This window comes from Rhinopithecus bieti, unplaced genomic scaffold (genome assembly GCF_001698545.2).
Source record: "Rhinopithecus bieti isolate Rb0 unplaced genomic scaffold, ASM169854v2 scaffold_2721, whole genome shotgun sequence".
Lineage (NCBI taxonomy): Eukaryota > Metazoa > Chordata > Mammalia > Primates > Cercopithecidae > Rhinopithecus > Rhinopithecus bieti.
In genome coordinates this window covers 632924-653790 of record NW_016803895.1, presented here as the reverse complement: position 1 = coordinate 653790, position 20867 = coordinate 632924, and the positions used below count along the sequence as shown (strand labels likewise).

Below are 20867 nucleotides of genomic sequence, written 5' to 3'. Positions count from 1 at the left end.
CTCTGCCACCCAGGCTGGAGTGCAGTGGCTGGATCTCAGTTCACTGCAAGCTCTGCCTCCCGGGTTTACGCCATTCTCCTGCCTCAGCCTCCCGAGTAGCTGGGACTACAGGCGCCCGCCTCGTCGCCCGGCTAGTTTTTTGTATTTTAAGTAGAGACAGGGTTTCACCGTATTAGCCAGGATGGTCTCGATCTCCTGACCTCGTGATCCGCCCGTCTCGGCCTCCCAAAGTGCTGGGATTACAGGCTTGAGCCACCGTGCCTGGCCTTCTACTCTTTATTCTAAGCTTAACTACATGTTTTGGAATTTGAATTATTGCATCAATTGACAACATGTTATTTATCTGTTAAGGCTTAGGGGTATTTATTACATGCTTTCATTTTTGTTTTAGAGAAATATTATTATGAAACGTATAAAACTATTGATACAGGAGAGAGGAAGCTTTTGAAATTTTTAGGCCATCACTGTTCCTAATTGATTAACCGTTCTGCATGGCTACTGATACTTTCTTCACTACTGAATGCATGTTGCAGAGCAGCTGAATATTTTTATTTTGTTTTGTTTTCTCTCTTTTAGAAAAGATTTGAATTGCACTATTCTGCTGTGCATTCAATCTACAGCATTATATTTCTTTAGTGAATATTGGAAGGAGTCTCCCAATATGTATAAAGACTTCCTGTGATTGATTGAGGGGATTGTAATGGAAGACGTTTACTGTGTTCTTGTAAAAACAGTTGTGTGACATGTAGTTGAAAGAACTTAGTAAAGCCAATATATTTTATGAAATGTGTAGCCATTAATATTTCAGCAAAAATATGTTGTATGTTACACAGACAAATACTATATTGATCCATTTGGATTTCCAATGTCAGCAATACCAGTTTTAGAAAGAGATCTGCAGATTGGCATTGGAATCTTTCTGTTCAGAAAAGAACATAAAATAGTATTACAAATATTCCTGGATATAGATAAGTAGAAATTGTGGGTTAATATAAGTTACCCGTAGTTTATAAAGCTTAGTTGAACTCTATTAGCTCTATGCATATCATGTGTTCAATTGAACAAGAATCACACTTTAGACAGAACTTTTCTCATTGTTAGCTAAAAAGCAAATCCAGAATGTTTTGATCTCTTAAATTATTTTCTGTCTCACTTTTAATATACCTTTTTATCAAAATAAAACTCATCCAAATGAACGGCACAAATTATATAGCACAATGAATTAGAAGTAAACACAGCCATGTAACCACCATCTAGATCAAGAAAGGGAACATTCCTAGAAATTCAGGAATTTTTGTTGTGTTCCTTCCCTCTTCCTAAATTGAACTACCATTCTGATTTCTAACACTATAGAATAGTTTTGCCCATTTTTAAGCCTTATATACATAGAATCATATAGTTTATACTTAATTATGTTGTTTCTTTCAGTGAGCTCTATCCATGCCTGTGGCAAGAGGTTGTTCATGTCCGTTGCTGCATGGTTCTCTGTTTTATGAGTATGCCCCAATGTACTTATCCATTCTACTTTGGACAGATTTTTGGCTTGTTCCCAGTTACTAAATATTATTATCTGTTTAGAACATTCTTGTACATATCTTTTGGGTCTTAACATTCACATATTCTTAATATTTTATGTAGGAGTGAATTATCTGAGCCATAGGAGGAATGCATATTTTCATCTTCAGTAGATACTGCCAAATGGTTTTCCAGAATTTTCCATCTGCCACTTGTATTGCCATACATCTTTGCCAATGCTTTTTATTGCCAGTTTTAAAAATATTTCCATTCTGATTAGTGGGTAAAGATATCCTGTTTTTGTTTTTTAACTTGTCGATGATTACTATGGTTCAGAACCTTTAGGTAGGCTTAATGGCCATTTGGCTATTGTAAGAAGTGTTGCCTATTTTCTTACTAATTCTCAGGAGTTATATCTTCAGGACAAGAATTCCTTGTTGCTTGCGTATCTTGCAAGTATCTTCTCCCTTTGTATAGTGTGGCATTCTACTCTTTGAATAGTGTATTTTGATGAACAAAAGTTCATAATTTTAATTTAATCTAACATAGCAATATGATCCTTTATAATCATAACATATACTTTATGATCTGTGCTTTCGTTCTTTTTAAGAAAATCTTATTCTCTGAAGGCCATGATGGTATTTTCCAGTGTTACCTTTTAGAAGTTTTATTGTTTCACCTTTCATGTTTAGACCTACGGTTCCTCTAGGATTAATTTTTGTATATGGTTTGAGATGAAATTTACTTTGATGCCATATAGTGTCGAATTGACTCGGGAACATGTGTTGAAGGGATCGCCTTTCTCCGCTGCACAATTACATCACCTTTATCACAAATAACTGTATATGGGAGGACCTTGTTGAGGATTCTGTTGTGTAATACCATGCTGTTTTAATAACTAGTGCTGGCGGCGTGAGCTTTGTAGTTTTTTTTTTTTTCTTCTTTAGATTTTCTAGGGCAGGGGCTGGCAAATATTTTTCTGTAAAGGGTCAAATGTAAATAGGAGCCAGGGCAAAGATTTTAGGCTAGGTGGGCCTTATAGTCTCTCTAGCTACTGTAGCATGAAAGCAGCCATTGACAGTATGTAAATGAATGATGATGGGGCTGTGCTTCAGTGAAACTTAACTTATGAAAACCAGCAGCAGGCCAGATTTGGCCTATGGGCCATAGTTCTCAAACCCTGTTTCTAGGATATTCTTAGCTTTATACAGCTCAACAGAAATTTTAGAATCTGTTTGTCAATTTATACATACATTTATCTTTACTGTACTGACAGGGCCTCTTGTATAGTGTTTAATAAAAGTGGTGACAGGAGGCACTCTTGTTCTTGATTCCATGGGTAAAATTTTCATGTGTTTGCATTTATTCAGATGAGTATATGATTTTTATTTTGCCATTAAGGTGAAATACATGCTTGATTTTCATAAAACACGTATTTCCATAGTGTTTCCCACTGAATAATGATGTATGGTCTTTTAAGTATATTGCTTACTAGGCCTTGCTACTATTTGTTAGACTTTTGCCTGTTACAAATTATGTTTATCTATAAATTTACTTCTTTATCATAAACTTGTAGCTTTTGTTGTTAAGATTAGGCAAGCCTCATTACTTCTGCTTGAAAGCATTTCTGTTTTCTCTTTGCAGGAATATGAGTAAAATTGGTGTTGTATTTTAGTTAAATGTTTGAAAAAGTTTGCTGCTAAAACATTCCGAGTCTGGACATTTCATTATAGGAGGTTTTAATATCAGATTCAATATCTTCGTTACATACATGTCTACTTACAATTTCAGTTTCTTCTTCTGTCAGTTTTGTATGCCATGATTTTTCAGGAGTTTATCCATTTAACCTGAATTTTCAATTTATTGGCATAATGCTGCTTGTAATACACACTTATTATATGTGTATTTTCTGTGGGATCTATAATGATGTCCCTTTTTTTACCTTCTTATATTGATAATTTGTGTTGCTTTTTTTTTGGTTCTTCTTGGCAAAGGTTTATCAATTATTAGTCTTTGCAATAATCAAAGTTTGCCTTTAATGGTTATCTCTAATTAAAAAACTGTCACTGGTTACTGCAACTAATTTTTTTCTCATTTTTGGGTTTCATTTGATCTTTTATTTCTTTTTTGAGACACAGTCTCATTCTTTCATCCAGGCTGGAGTTCAGTGGCATGATTGCGACTCAGTGCAGCCTCCATCTCCTGGGTTCAAGTGATTCTCATTGGTCAGCCTCCCAAGTAGCTGGGACTGCAGGTGTGTGCCACCAGGACTGATTAATTTTTGTATTTTTAGTAGAGACAAGGTTTTGCCATATTAGTCAGGCTGGTCTTGAACTCCTGACCTGAAATGATCTGCCTGCCTCGGCCTCCCAAAGTGCTGGGATTACAGGCATGAGCCATTGCACCCAGACTTTCTCTTCTAAGTTCTTGAGAATAATAGCTTAACAGTTATTGTTAGTCATTTTTCTAATATATGCATTTTAGGTTAAAAATTCTCTTTTGAGAGGCCTTAATTATATCCCAGTTTATTTTGTTATGCTTCTGTTACCTTCCAGATTCAAAGTTATTTTTTAAAATTTGAAAATATGTCAGACTTACAGAAAAGGTGCAAATAGAGTATAAAGGATTTTTTTTCCCTTTAAACTGTTTGAAAATAAGTTGCTGACAGTATGCCCCACAACATCTGAATGCTTTATTTACATAAAAGATGTGTTCTTCCATAATCATAATATAATAACCGGAATCAGGGAATTAAACTGATATGTTTCTACCATCTAATCCTCAGGATTATATAGGAGAAATATATAATAATTATAATGTATATGATATATATAATGCTAACAAGCTAATTTGACCTGTAGTTACACAGTCAGAATCTTGTTGACCGTGTGCTTATGGTGCATTTCATTATATTTTTTCTGTTATTTGCATTACAATTTGGCAAATTGAATCTGAAGGTTGAACAGAGATTTAGTTTCTTTAACAGATCTATTGGTGGTTGTATGAACTTTTCATTGGAAAGCAAATGATGTCTTGTTTTTACTCTTTTGTGATATTAGTACTCTTTGATGCTTAGTGCCTAGATCATTGGAGATTTTCATGTATCAGTTGGAATAATGTTATACTATACCAACATTAGCAGATTATATTGCCATTCATGCTTTATTTTTTCTCTTTCAGCCATAATTTAGTCTTAGTTCTGTAAGTAATGCTCACCACTACTCTATATGTCAATATTTCTCTAGTAATTATGGTTTTATAAAAATCAATCTTTAGTAAATTCCTTAGAAAAGTTCATAGGAACAATATTTCCCTAAAGTGTTGATAACAATTTGTGTCCTTTGTATTGGAAGAACATGAAATCTTTTGATCACATTTTCTTTCCTTGCATATATTTAATATATTATTTCAGTTTTATTCTGTCATAAAGCATTTCTGACAAAAAGTTTTATGAAAATATAATTTTATTTTAAGCCATGTACTCATTCTGCATGAATGGCTAGTGGATTATTTCTCTTTTTAAAATAATATTAAGTACTTTCACTAGACTGTGTCTTGGTATTAGTCATTCAAGACTGATATTCTGAGTAGGTCATGTTTTCTTTTAATGTTTCAAATTGTTTTTATGCTTGAAAGTTTAATAAGTTGTTTTTAATATTCGTTCTGATTTGCTTTGCTTTGATTTTCTTTATTTTCATGTGATAAGAACACTTAATATATGCCGTTTAAAAATTTTAAGTATACAGTACAGTTTTATTAACTATTGACATAGAACTTGCTCATCTTGCATAACTAAAACTTGATAACCATTGAACAATAACTCCCCGTTTTCTCTCCCCACAGCCAATGGCAACCACCATTCTTTGCTGTTTCTATAAGTGTGACTATTTTAGATACCTCGTGTAAGGGAAATTACACAGTATTTGTCCTTCTGTGAGTTGTTTATTTCAGTTAATATAATGTCCTCCAGATTTATTCATGTTGCTGCATATGGCAGGATTACCTTCTTTTGTAAGCCTGAATAATATTCCATTGTATATATACCATGTGATTTTTTGCGATAAGAACACTTAATATCTACACTTTTAGCAAATTTTTAAGTATGGAATACGGTATAGTTAACCCGAGGTACCATGCTGTACAGTAGATCTTCGGGACTTACTCATTTTTCATAACTGAAACTTAATACCCTTTGACTAATTCTTCCCAGTTTCCCCTCCCTTCAGCCCCTGACAGACGTTCTTCTACTTTTTACTTCTATGAATTTGATTATTTTAAATTCATCATATAAGTGGTATTTTGTAGTATCTGTCCTTCTGTGTCTGGTTTATTTCACTTAGCATAATGTCTTCCAGATTCATCCATGTTGTTGCAAATGGCAGGATTTCCTTCCTTTTAAAGGCTGAATCATGTCCCATGGTATGTAGACTATTATGAATAATGCTGTAATGAGCATAGGAGCACAGATATCTCTTCAAAATTATTATTTGAGTTTTTTTGAATATACACTGAAAAGTGGGATTGCTGGACCACATGATAAATATATTTTTAGTTTTTGGAAATTTCATACTGTTCTCCACAGCGGCTGCACCATTTTATAATTCCAGCAGTAGTGCACAAATGCTCTAATTTCTCCACATCCTCAACAACAATTCTTTTTTTTTTTTTTTTTCTTTTTTTGATAATAGCCATTCTAACAGGCATGAGACAATATCTCAGGGAATTTTGAATTTACAGTTCTCTAATGATTAGTGATGTTGAGCATCCTTTCATATACCTGTTGACCATTTGTGTATCTTCTTTGGAGAAATGTTTATTCAAGGTTTTTTTTTTTTTTTTTTTTTTTTTTTTTTTTTTTTTTTTTTTTTTTTTTTTTTTTTTTTTTTTGCCTATTTTCAAATTGAGTTATTTGGTTGTTTTGCTGCTGAGTTTCTGATTTCTTTTTATATTTTGGTTGTTAATCCCTCATCAGATGGTACACAAATATTTCCTCCTTCTGTGGGTTGCCATTTGACTCTGCTTTCCTTTGGTGTGGAAAAACTTTTTAATTTGAGTTACTCCCACCTGTCTAATTTTGCTTTTGCTGCTTATGCTTTTGGTGTTATAATCAAGAATTCATGGCCCAAGACCAATGTCATGAAACTTTTACCCTATGTTTTCTTCTAGGAGTTTTACAGTTCCAAATCTTACATTATGTCTTTACTTCATTTTGAGTAGTCTTTTGTGTATGTGTATTTGCATATGAATAGCAAATTTTTTCTACACCATCTGTTGAAGAAATTATCTTTTCCCCACTGACACCCTTGTTGAAGATCAGTTAAACATCTATGTGTGAATTTATTTATGAGCTTTCTCTTATTCCAATGATCCATGTGGCTGTTGCTATCAGTACTATATTATTTTAATGACTATAGCTTTTTAGTATATTTTGAAATCAGGAAGTGTGATACCTCGAACTTTGTTCTTTTTCAATGTTGCTTTAGCTATTCAGGATCTTTTGTGGTTCCATATGAATTTTAAGATTTTTTTGTCTATTATTAAAAATGCCATTAGGATTTTGATAATTATTGCATTGAATCAAAGATCAAGATCACTTTGGGTAGTGTGATTATTTTGATCTTCCAATCCATTAACATGAGAGGTTTTCCATTTCTTTTGTCTTTCTTATTTATTTCATTAATGCTTTGTGTTCAGTGTACACAGGTCTTTTACCTTCTTAGTTAAGTTTATCACCAAGTATTTTATTCTTTCTGATTCTGTTAGAAAGAAATTATTTCTTAAGTATCTTTTTGGATGGTTCATTGTTGGTGTATAAAAGCACAACTGATTTTTGTATATAGATTTCATATCTGCAGCTTATGAATTTGTTTATTATTTCTAATAGTTTTTGTGAAGTCTTTGGATTTTTTTTTTTTTTTTTTTTTTTCACCTATAAGGTCATGTTTGCAAACGAAGAATAATTTTACTTCCTCCCTCTGTTTTGATTTGGATACCTTTTATTTATTTTTCATGTCTAAGTGCTCTGGCTAGGATTTTCACACTATGTTGATTAGAAGTGATGAGAATTGTCATCTTTACCTTTTTCCTGATTTTAGAGGAAAAGCTTTCAGTTTTTCACCACTGAGTATGATGTTGCCGTAGGCTTTATGTATATGGTTTTGTTATGTTCAGGTAAAGTATTTACTAAGTATTTTCATCAGGAAACGTTGTAGAATTTTGTCCAGCGGTTTTTCTGTGTCTATTGAGATGGTCATGGTATTTTATCTTTTAATCTGTTTTACTGTATATTGCATTAATTGATTTGCTTTATTTGAATCGTCCTTGTATCACAGGAAAAAAATTTCATTTGCTCATAATATAACTGAGGTGGAAGTTGAGACTGGACTCCAGAGGTGGAGCTTAGACGCTAGACCAAATTGAGGACTAGCAAAATCAGGGCTGGTGTAGAAGCAGCTTTCCATAAGATGTCTACCAATGTGCCATGTCAATTTGCCATTGCCGTGACAACACCTGGAACTAATTGCCCCTTTCCATGACAACAACCTGATGACCTAGAAGTTACCACTCTTTTTCTAGAAATTTCTGCATAAACTGCTCCTTAATTTGCATGTAGTTAAAATGTAGTAAATTTACATGTAGTTAAAATGTAGTAAAATAAATATGACTGCAGAAGCACCTTTGAGCTGCTACTTTGGCACACTGCCTATTGTGTAGCCCTGCTTGCAAAGAGCAGTAACTCTGCTACTGCTGTACACTGACACTTCAGTAAAAGTTGCTGTTTAACACCACCAGCTTGCCCTTGCATTCTTTTCTAGGTGAAGTTAAGAACCTCCCAGGCTAAGCCCCAATTTTGGGGCTCTACTGAACTCCATCATAACCATCTGTGTTAGGTAATTGGCTTTATATGGAGGAAAAACAAAATTCCTGTCTTTAGGACAAAAGGTAGTTTTGCAACTTGGAACAATGACTCTACCAAAATTAGGCTCCTGCTTTCCCACAGAAACTGGGAGACAGAGGTGCAATTTATTTTGATGTTTACATTATATAAAGATGGCTCCTATGTTTTGAGAAAGACATTCCCGGGTTATAAAGCTGAACAGAGTTTTCAAAATGATTTATATACATTTCAGAGAGAGAAAGTACTTGTAATTACATGTTTTCCAAAGTAAATGCTCTGAATAAAAGGAGGGAGGGAAATATTTTCTATTATCAACAGGGAGAATTAAGCCTCTTATTTCTTTTTTTTAGGTGGAGTCTTGCTCTTGTCTCCCAGGCTAGAGTACAGTGGCACAATGTCAGCTCACTGCAACCTCTGTCTCCTGGGTTCAAGCAATTCTTGTGCCTCAGCCTCCTGAGTAGCTGGGATTACAGGTGCCCGCCACCATGCCTGGCTATTATTTTTTTGTATTTTTAGTAGAGATGGGGTTTCGCCATGTTGGCCAGGCTGGTCTCAAACTCCTGACCTTGTGATCCGCGTGCCCTGGCCTCCCAAAGTGCTGGGATTATAGACGTGAGCCACCACCTCTGGCCTAACCTTCTTATTTTTAATTTTTGGTTTGTGTTTGTCCTTACATAAGAAATAATACAGAGAAATCCTATGTCCTGTTTCCTCACTTTGCCCAAGTGGTAATATCTTAAAAAAACTAGTACATTATCAAAACCAGAATATCGACATTGATAAAGTAAAGAAATAACTATAATGTAGTTCAGTGTTTTAGTTGTACTTTGCAAGAAAATAGAGAAATGACTCCATCTTTCTGGAAATGAAAGTCCCATCCTTACAATTTCTTTGATAGACAATCAATAAACAATGACTGAGATCTATGGTTTATTTATAGTCAATATATTTGTGTACTGCCAATTATATTACAAAATAAAATATGAATTATTTGAGTTGTAGCTATGATTTTAATTAGGTGTGTCTCTTTTATTATGTTTTGTTGACATTTATGTATGTTAAATCAGTGTGTGACAGGGTTTTGCTACATGAATCAGTAACATTTGAAGGAAAAGTATGAAGGTTGTCAATGTAGGTTGCCAGCCTTTTATTTTGAAAATTAAGGAAAAAGACAACAAGATTAAGGTAAACATCTACTCTATTATCATAATTTATTTCTAACTAAAGAGCATTTATCTTTACCCAAAATATATCTAGGCTGTATATTGAAAAAAAAAAAAAAGAAATCCTGATACTCATAGTATAGTCCAGTTAGAAACCTTATGCAGTCACAATTTTCTTTAAATGTGATGCATCTAAAGTTTTAAATAAAGATAAATCACAACATAAGATTTTGTGATAGTACATGTATATTGAAAAACCACAGCCTAAAATTTTATTCTATAGTTAATCATTGATATAGTAGCTGTCTTTTCCAAGTTTTAAATGTGGTGATCAGTTTCTTGCAAACAACATGAAGTACAGAACAATGTCCACCCTATTTGTATTTATATTTTATGGGGATTATAAAAAATTCAATTTACATAGGCATTTTGAAAAATTCATAAGCACTACTGTCAAATTTATTTTATCAATTCAGAATATTATAGGAAAACTGAGAAAAATCTAAGGTTCTGCCCTCTAGGCAACCCATGCCATTAGTTGTTGATACCAGGTGTCTAGCTAGTGAGGATTATAGACAAGGATGATCCTTTTAATATGCTATTTAATTTGGTCTATTTGTATTTTGTTGAGGATTTTTATATCCATATTCACCAAGGATATTGGCCTATAATTTTCTTTTCCAGTTGTGCCCTTGTCTAGTTTTGGTATGATGATAATGCTGACTTATGAGTCTGAAGGTATTTCTTTTTTTTTTTTTAAATATTTTGGGAAGAATTTAAGGAAGATTGATATTGATTCTTGTTTAAATGTTTGGTAGCATTCATCAGAGAAGCCATCAAGTCCCAGGCTTTTCCTTTTGATTACTGCTTTTGAGCTTGTTGAGTACTGCTTCAATCTCTTATTCACTATTGGTCTGTTCAAGTTGCCTATCTTTTCATGATTCAGCTTTAGTAGGTTATATGTTTCTAAGAATTTTTCCATTTCTTCTGGGTTATTCAATTTGTTGGCTAAAGTTGTTCATAATAGTCCCTTATGATCATTTTTATTTCTGTACCATCACTTGTCATGTTTTCTCTTTCATTTATTATTTTATTTGTGACTTCTGTCTTTTTAAAATTAGTTTAGGTAAGGGCTTGCCAATTGTTTTGTTTGTTCTTTGGTCCCTTTTAATCTCTTTCAGTTGTTTCATTAAATTTTCAAGTTTTTGTTTTAACTTTTAATTGACAATAGTTGCATATTACATATTTATGGGATACAATGTGATATTTTAAATGTTTACATTATGGGAATAATTAAATCAGGTTGTTTAAGAAATCCAGTACCTCACCTACTTAGTATTCTTTTTGTGGTGAAAATATTTAAAATCTTCTCTTAGCAATTTTGAAATATACAGTGTGTTATTATTATAGTCACTTTTTTCTACAGTAGATCATTAAAACTTATTCCTCCTGCTTAACTGAAATTTTGTACACTTTGATCAACATCTTCCCTTTCCACATGCTGTGTTGTGCATGGATTTATTTCTGGACTCTGTATCCTGTTCCACTGGTCATTATATGTTGTTATGCCAATAACATGCTGTGTTGGTAACTATAGCATTGTAGTGGATTTTGAAGTCAGGTAGTGTGATGCCTTCAGCTTTGTTCTTTTTTTCTCAAGGTTACTTTGGCTATATGGGATCTTTTGTGGTTCTGTATAAAACTTAGGATTGTATTTTCTATTTCTCTGAAAAATGACTTGGAATTTTGATAGAGATTGCATCACTTTTGTAATATGGCCATTTTAACTATATTACATTTTCAGTCCATGAACATAGAATAGTTTTCCATTTATTTGTGTCATAATTATTTCTTTCATCAGTGTTTTGTTTTATTATACAGGTTTTTCACCTTTTTGGTTAAATTTACTCTTCAGTATTTTGTGTTTTTTTAATTTAATGTTATTGTGAATGGGATTTTCTTAATTTACTTTTCAGATAATTTGTTGTTAGTGTAAAGATACACTACTGATTTTTCTGTGTTGAATTTGTATCCTGTAACTTTACTGACTTCATCAGTTGAAATAGTTTATTGGTGGAGTCTTTAGAAATTTCTCTATATAAGATCATGTCATTAGGAAATAGAAACAGTTTCACTTCTTTCTTTCCAATTTGCATACCTTTTATTTCTTTTTCTTGTCTAATTGCTCTGGCTAGAACTTGCAGTCCTAGGTTAAGTAGAAGTGTGAGAGTGGGCATCGTTGTCTGGTTCCTGAATTAGAGGAAAAGCTTTCAGTATGATGTTAGCTGTGGGCTTTTCATAAATGTCTTTTATTGTATAGAGGTTTATTCCTTTAAAACTTAACTTGTTTTGAATTTTTTATCTGGAAACGTTCTTGAATGTTGTTAAAAGCCTTTTCAGCTCCATTGAGTTGATCATATAGTTTTCGTAATTCGTTCTGTTAATGTACTGTATCATCTTTATGGAGTTGTGTATGTTGAACCATCCTTGCATCCCAATGATAAATCCCACTTATGATAAATGATTCTTTTAATGTACTGTTGAATTCAGGCTGATAGTATTTTGTTAAAGATTTTTGCACCTGTGATCATCACAGACAGCTGCCTTTAGTTTTCTTTTCTTATAATGTTTTTGTCTGGCTTTGGTATCAGGGTGTATTAGTCAGGGTTCTCTAGAGGGACAGAACTGATAGCATAGATGTATGTATAAACGGGAGTTTATTAAGCAGTATTGACTCACACAATCACAAACCACTGGTATAAGTCCAAGAGTTCAAAAGCTGACGAACTTGGAGTCCGATATTTGAGAGCAGGAATCATCTGGCACGAGAAAAAGATGAAGGCCGGAAGACTCAACAAGTCTGCTTTTCCATCTTTTCCTGCTTGCTTTATTCCAGTGTACTGGCAGCTGATTAGATGGTACCCACCCAGATTAAGAGTGGCCCTGCTTCTCCCAGTTCACTGACTCAATGTTAATCTCCTTTGGCAACACCCTCACAGACACACCTAGGAGCAATACTTTGCATCCTTCAATCCAACCAAATTGACACTCAGTATTAACCATCACACAGGGCAATGCTAGACTTGTAAAATGAGTTTGGAAGCATTCCCTTTTCTTCAGTTTTTGGAAGTATTTTAGAAGGATTGGTATTACAGATTGATTGTCCTTAATCTGAAAGCTCAAAATCCAAAATACTCCAAAATTGGAAACTTTTTGAGTGTTGGCATAATGCCACAAGTGGAAAATTTTACATGTGACCTCATCTGATGGGTCACAGTAAAATGCGATCAAAACTTTGTTTCAGGAACAAAATTACTGAAGTTATTGTATATGATATGTAAGACATACACTGAGCATAAATAAGACACACACTAAACCATAAAACAAAGGAGTTTCATGTTTAGACTTGGGTCCCATTCCCAAGATATCCTAAAATGTATATACAGTATTCCAAAATTTGAAAAATTCTGAAATCTGAAACACTTCTGTCCCAAGCATTTCAGATAAGGGATAATCAACCCGTATTTTTTCTCTTAATATTTGGTAGAATTCTGTGTGAGTCATCTGGTCCTTGTTTTTCCTTTGATGGGATATTTCTTTTCTATTATTATTGATTTAACCATTTTATTCATTATTTGCTTACTCAGGTTTTCTCTCTTTTTTTAATTCAGTCTTTTTGGGTTTTATGTTTCTGTGAATTTATCCATTTTACCTAGGTTATCCAATTTGTAGGTAACTTGTTTATAGTTGTCTTTCATGATCTTTTGTATCTCTGTGGTATCAGTTGTAATGTCTCCTCTTTCATTTCTGAATTTATGTATTTGTCTTCCCTTTTTTTTCTGTCTTGACTAAAGGTTTGTCAATTTTGTTTACCTTTTCAAAAAATCAATTCTTAGTTTTATTGTTGTTTTCTATTATCTTTCTAGTCTCTATTTTATTTATTCTTCTCTGATCTTTATTATTTTCTTCCACAGACTTTGAGCTTAGTTTTTTCTTTGTTTTCTAGTTCTGTGAGGTATAATGTTGTTTATTTGAGATCTTGGTCTGCTATAGGCTGCTATGATCTATTACATAGAGCTGGAATAGAAGTTTTCATTTCTGATGATAATTGCTGCATGTAGTATATGAAAAATTAGAGATAATGCAAAGGTTTGAATGATTTTATATTTTCTAGAGGGGTTTACTTTTACTTTTAGATACAGAAATGCTAGTAAAAGTTCACCTTAATTCCTTAAACATTTGAATGATGCTAATCTGGCTTTCATTGCTCCTGAGGGTTGTTCTTCTGATTTATCCTTCTCTATTGTAGCCCTTTGGAATCCCAGCCTAAAGATTTGTTGACTTATTTTTTTTTTTTTGGTAATTTTTCTCTCTCACTTTTTAAAGGTTTAGACATACTACAAATGGAAAGAAATATAGACCGAACATGCATATACACTGCTAAAATCTCTGACTAGTTTGGCTTTTTTTTTTTTTTTTTTCCCAAAAGCAGCCTTTTAGGGCTTCTCTCCTGGCCTCTCTTTTGTCCATGTTTTTTTGTTCCATAAATTATAACCTTTTGTTAGGTCTCTGGTGCTTCCAAAATGATTTTTTAAAATATTTTGTCTACCTTTTCTAGTTGCTCTCAGGGGAAGAGTTGGTGTAAAACAACATAATTTGTCACTGGCAGAGTAAAAGTTTGCTGTGATCACTCGTGAATGAAAATAATTCTCAGGCTTAATTTTGCAATGTTTCTATTTTCCTTCAAAATTCATAGTACAAAATTAAATTAAATAAATAAAATGCACAAAATTAAACATTGAAAATTTAAAAATATCAGTGCTCAAACCGTGCCTAGAGATCATATTTTATGCAATACTTCCAGGAAAAGGAGAAAGTGTTGTAAAAGTTTTACAAAGGGAATAATGAAATTTAAGAATTCTAAAAAATCTAAGAATTATTGCCCTGGAAGAGTTTTAAAGATAATTGATCAAAAGTTTGTTTTGAGTTTATGAAATTCATTGTTGTTTATTTTGTAATGAATGCTAGTCCACAACATTTATAGAGCATCTGTGTGAACTGTTTTGAGATATTCAAATACTTCAGGTTTGGTGTCAATACATTATATTTTTTCAAGTTTATTTTCAATTGGATTTATATAACCATTTAAATTAAAATAATCTAACTTAACATAGTCTGCCCAGTTCATTTAAAGATGTTTTGTCTCACATAAATGAACATCTAACTGATATGTTATAAAATTAATTCATATTTCCCAATAAGGATCTCTTGGATAAACTGAATCAGTTTTTTTTTTCATTCAGAGGGTGAAACATGTTACTAGTCAAATAATTAATAGCAAGTAATGACATGTTAAAAGAAGTTTCATAAGATATTTTTATTTTAAAGTATACGATACAACTTTAATAATTGTTTTAACTAAAGTTTTAAAACACTATAATATAATTTTAAATGCTGGTAGACTTTAGTTCTTTCTATGTTTTATGTGTGAAAATTAAAGAGACATGATGTAGGTACTCATTTGTTGGTGGTTAAAGAGTTAGGTGACTTCCTAGAAACAGAAGATCCTAAAAATTGGATGACAGTCACTTATGTGAAATATTTTGTCGTAACCAAGAACGTTAGAAGGAAGTCATTTTACTTCTCTCTCTGTGTGTGTGTGTAGTGTGTACATGTATTTTTATATCTGTAGCTACATCTCATTGATCTGTAGTATTGTAAGATCTAGATAAAGCTTTCAGATATTCTACTTGTTATAATAAAGTGAGTTTTGTATTATAGGATTGTGAAAAAAATGTCTTGGATAATGAATTATATAACAGAAGTATATCTCTTTCTCTTAGAAGAAGAGGGCTGTGGATTCTCTGGTGAGGTCAGTGTTTTATTTCCAAGAGGAAGAGTATGAGAATGTAAACCTTCTGTGTATAGCTGTGTGTGTTTGTATGTTTGGTATCCTTCATGCAAGTCGGATATTTATAGTCCTAAATTGCACTTTTAGATTAAATTTATCTTAATATTATGTCAGAATATTCTGCCTGCTGTAGTCATCTATTTTACTCTTGTCTAATCTCTGGAAACTGTGGCCGTATATCATGGCTGCTAAGATTTAATTATAACATAATAATTGAATTAAAGAAGTGCAGTTGTTCAGATGACCTTTTTTCTTCATCACTTTCACTTCAGTTGACAAGTGAATGTGAGACTCGATGGTTGTGCTGGGCCTTCATAATATATTAAAACTTTCTGAACATTTTAATCAAAACATAGTTCATCTGCTTGGTGCCATAAATAGATGAAGTTACTGAGTGTTCTTCCCAGTACTGCTTCTCTGAAGTAGTTTAATAATCAGTTGATTTAGAAATGAGGAGTATTTCTATTCTATCATTTTCTGCAAGATTTGTTCCTAAACTGGAAAAGTAGCTATTTATCCGATTAGCTCAAGCATAAAACAAAGGAAAACTTTGAAAGACTTGATTGTGAATTGTTTTTCATTTTTTGCTTGGAATTTTAAAGGGAACATTGTTTTATGGTTTTAACAAATTTAAGTTTACATACTTTTTTTCAAATAACTGAAAATTTTCATACTTGGTGAATAAAAGAATAGTTTCCTAACTATAAGATTACGAAAACATAATATAGTATCGTTATGTAAAAGTGCTTGGCTTCCACATATTTGTACATGTACATTGTGCCTGTGCCAGAGGTTATTGTAATTAGGTTCGTAAGTACTTTTGATAATCTAGTATTATTGATATTCAGAACAAGACTTTTTAGGACACAAGTTAAAATTCTTTAAAATGTAGCTGTTTCTGGGTGTATAACATCAATTAATATTATTAATAATTGTCTTTCCTTAAAATTTTACACCCCTTTAATAGGCATAGAATGATATGCCACTGCACATTTTCCAAAGAATTAACAATTATTTATTTAGTAGTATAAGACATTAGCTAAGATGTAAATTTTATTTCAAGTCAAAAAGATTAATCACTTGGTTGATAGCTAATACATTCCAGCATCCAGGAAATAACCGACGTATTTCCCATGAGCTGAACTAGTCATAACATATGTGTAGATTTCTTATTATTTCCAGTTTTCACTTTTTATAATACAGTGAACTAAAAAACAGGAAAGCTGCCTGAAAGTTTTTTGTTTCTGATTTTAAAAGTAAATTGTACTCATTGCGAGAAATTGGGAAAACCCAGAAATGCATAACACATTTTAAAAAAATTAGATGATAATCATTACATTCTGGTACACTGCATTCTATTTTTTTCTGTGTGTGTGTGTATATATATATATATATATATATGCATATATATGCTTATGTTTTAATCAAATTGGTATTATGCTACACATATACCAAAATTGGTGTTATACTATACATTACCGTTGATATTTTTTCTGAACAATGTATCTCAGATCTCCGTTATTTAACCATTTGTTCAATTTTATTCAGGTGTAAATCAAACACATATCTGTGTCCTGTTCTTTCATGAAGCTTACTGTCTAGTGGGGGAAACATAAACATTTTATTTTATTTTATTTTTTTTTGAGATGGAGTTTCACTCTTGTTGCCCAGCCTGGAGTGCAATGGTGCGATCTTAGCTCACTGCAGCCTCTGCCTCCAGGTTCAAGTGATTCTCCTGCCTCAGCCTCCTGAGTAGCTGGGATTACAGGCATGCACCACCACGCCTGGCTAATTTTGTATTTTTTTTTTTCTTGTTTTTTTTGAGACGGAGTCTCACTCTGTCTGCCAGGCTAGATTGCGGTGGCACGATCTCGGCTCACTGCAAGCTCTACTTCCCAGGTTCACGCCATTCTCCTGCCTCAGCCTCCTGAGTACCTGGGACTACAGGCACCTGCTACTATGCCTGGCTAATTTTTTGTATTTTTAGTAGAGATTTGGTTTCTCCATGTTGGTCAGGCTGGTTTTGAACTCCCAACCTCAGATGATCTGCCCACCTTGGCCTCCCGAAGTGCTGGGATTACAGGTGTGAGCCACCATGCCCAGCCAACATAAACATTTAAATGTATAATATCAAAATATAAGTTTTATTAAGGGGGAAGACAGGTCCTGTGAGAGAGACTAACTTTAAGAATGGAGCACCTATTTCAGATTGATGTTTAGAGCTGGTGTGCTGACATTTAAGTAGAGGCTTTATAAAGGATGAGGAAAAAGCCATTCAAGAATGGGGTTAAGAACATTCTAGTAAGAGGAAATAGCAGGTGCAAAGGCCATGAGGTGGGAAAGGGTTTGGTGTGTAAAAGGGCCTACAAGAAAGCCAGGAGGCTGGAGCAAAGAGAAAGAAAGGATACTGCCTATAATGAGGTTAGAGAGGAAAATAGGAGCCAAGACCTGTAGACCAAAGAAAAGAGATTTCATTATAAGTACTTCGGGAAGCCATTACAATTTTTTGGCTAGTGGAATGACATGGGCATGTTTACATTTTCAAAAGATTACTCTGGATGTCACATAGAAGATGAACTGGAAGGAGAACAAAAGAAGAAGCAGAAATGTAAGTTAGGAGGCTCTTTGGGTAGACCATGAGAGGGATGAAAAGCTTGAATTAGGCTGATGATAGGAGCTATGGAGAGAAGTAAACAGCTGTGAGGCATGTTTTGGAGTTATAACTGATAACTTATGAGGTAGTGATGAATAGGAGTTGGCAGATTAAAAAGAAAGACTTGAGATTGATGACTTTCATTTATGGCCTGATAACTCAAGCAGATAGTGGTAGCATTTATTGACAAGAAGTAAACTTGGTAAGCACCAGTATTAGGGTGATGTTTGTGATATAAAATAATTATTTTATGTTTGGATGATACTTTTGAGGGATCTATAAAACAACCACTTGTATAAGTTAAGAAAGCAGTTGTATGCATGAGTCTGTACCCAGAAGTGAGTCTCAGAGCTGATGACATACCTTTGGAAGTTATCGTGTAGATGGTATTTGAAACCAAAGAAATTATCCTGGTCTGTTTTGTGTTGCTATAACAGAATACCTGAGACCAGGTAATTTAAAAAGAAGAGAAATTTATTTTCTCACAGTTCTGAAGTCTGGGAAGCCCAGGATCAAGGCACTGGCATCTGGCGAGGGCATTCTTGCTGTATCCTAACATGATGGAAGGCAGAAGGGCAAATGATGGCCAAATGCTGTATGAAGCCTCTTTCATAAGGGCCTTCATTCCATTCATAAGAAAGGTGCCCTCATGGCCTAATCACTTCTTAAATGCTCTGCATCTTAATACTGTCATGTTGGTAACACCTGAATTTTGGAAGGGATACATTCAAACTATAGCAGAAACAGATGAAATAACCTAATTAAAAGTGATTGTATAGGGAACAAGAGTGCCTTGAACTGAGCTCTGCCAATGAGATGTTGAATGCTTGAGAATCTGAGAAGAAGAGAAACACAGAGGAATGTGGTGTCAAAAGTCAGGAAAGACAGCTTCTAAAAAGAATGAGTGGACAGCTGTGTCACATACTGCTGAGAGGTCTGGCAAGATGAGGGCTAGAAGTGACCACTGAATTTAGCAATATGAAGGTCACTGGTAATATCATCAAAAACAACTTCAGGACTGTGTTAGAAGACATATTGTTATGGATATAGTCATAATTTATAGATGATTTACTAAAACCAGGATTTTAATGGCTACAAATTAATCTTCACTAGAGATAGCAGAGTATACTCAGTCACTCCTATTGCTGAGGAGCAGCATTCTATGAATAATAGGCTTGTGTGTGTTTTAAGGGCTAATAGGCTCTGGGGAGTTGCTGGCTGCACCTCAATGGGCTTGTGTGTGTTTTAAGGGCTAATAGGCTCTGGGGAGTTGCTGGCTGCACCTTAATGGGGCTTACTGTGGGAAATTTCACTTCATTTTTAAAAATTCTCTCTGAGTGGGAGTTTGGGTTAAAAATCCAAATACTTGGGAATATGGGTACTGGCTGAGTTTCTCTTTGAGAGTGTTGTGCATTTGCAACTTCGGTGCTCTCTGCTCTGGTCTGGAACCCGTCTTTCCTCCCAGCAGTAGGAAGAGTGGGACAGTGGGGGGTCCCTCTGGTTTATACTTGAACTTACTGACCTCTGCACAGTTGTCTTGAAGTACACGAGCACTGCCAGCCCCTGGTTATTTGGGTATATTCTCTTATTCCGACTCCCTTCAAATTAGAAAATTAAAATGGATAGGCTCACTCTTGGATCTTCTCCAGGGCCTATGTTTTACGCTTACATAGAGGAGAGTCCTAGAAAGAATGCAGATTTTATAGCCAAAGTGACTTAGGTTGAAACTCTGCCTTAATTTTCTTATCTCTAAAATGGGGCTAGTTCTATCATGCAGAATTACAGTAAATATTTAAAGTAACGTGTGAAAAGTGCTTGGAACAAAGTAAACAATAACTGGTGGCTGTAATTGATATTATTGTTTAAAGTAAATTCTTGATATTATTGAAATGTTGAATTAGTGACTTGGGTTATAATTTGTCTGTATGATATTGTTCTGTGATATAAAACATTGTCCAATGGCATAGACCTCTGAAAATTTGTTCTTTTTGGGGGTGATCCGTTGGAAGTAGCCTTAGTAAATCCTATGTCATCAATATTTTGTACTATGGTTTTATTATTACAGTTTAAGAAAGCTTCACATTTTAATGGATTAGCACAGTTCTTCTGTTTTCCTATTAAAAAGATAATATTTCATTGAACTTTAATAAAAGTTGGTTCGTGATAAGACAGCATGCTTCATTGCCTAATGTTGCTCAGAACTAAAGTTAAAATTCTCTCATTAGAATTCCACGGGAGTTGGGAGGGAAGAATGTAAGCCAAGGATGGAAAAGAGATGTAAATTTTATATTTGTGCTCTATCTTTGGGAGAAGTGCCAAATGGCCTTCTATCACACTGAAAGGAGGGAGAACTAGAAAGTGTAATATTTTTTCCTGTTTTCCACTTGCCCTAAGATGGAGAGATTTAGTTTTTCTAAGCTAAAGTGCAGCATATTGCTTTAAAAGATGCGGCCGGGCGCGGTGGCTCAAGCCTGTAATCCCAGCACTTTGGGAGGCCGAGACGGGCGGATCACGAGGTCAGGAGATCAAGACCATCCTGGCTAACATGGTGAAACCCCGTCTCTACTAAAAATACAAAAAGCTAGCCGGGCGACCTGGCGGGCGCCTGTAGTCCCAGCTACTCGGGAGGCTGAGGCAGGAGAATGGCGTGAACCCAGGAGGCGGAGCTTGCAGTGAGCTGAGATCCGGCCACTGCACTCCAGCCTGGGCGACAGAGCGAGACTCCGT

General features: G+C 34.1%; 1 protein-coding gene across 1 annotated transcript in view; it reads left to right on the top strand.

The window, feature by feature from the left end:
* Window positions 1–20867, top strand: part of LOC108519001 (copine-8-like) — a 262053-nt gene that overhangs the window by 39400 nt on the left and 201786 nt on the right. The window contains 1 exon segment of the mRNA XM_017857756.1: window positions 15420–15448. Coding sequence (XP_017713245.1) covers window positions 15420–15448 — 29 coding nt within the window.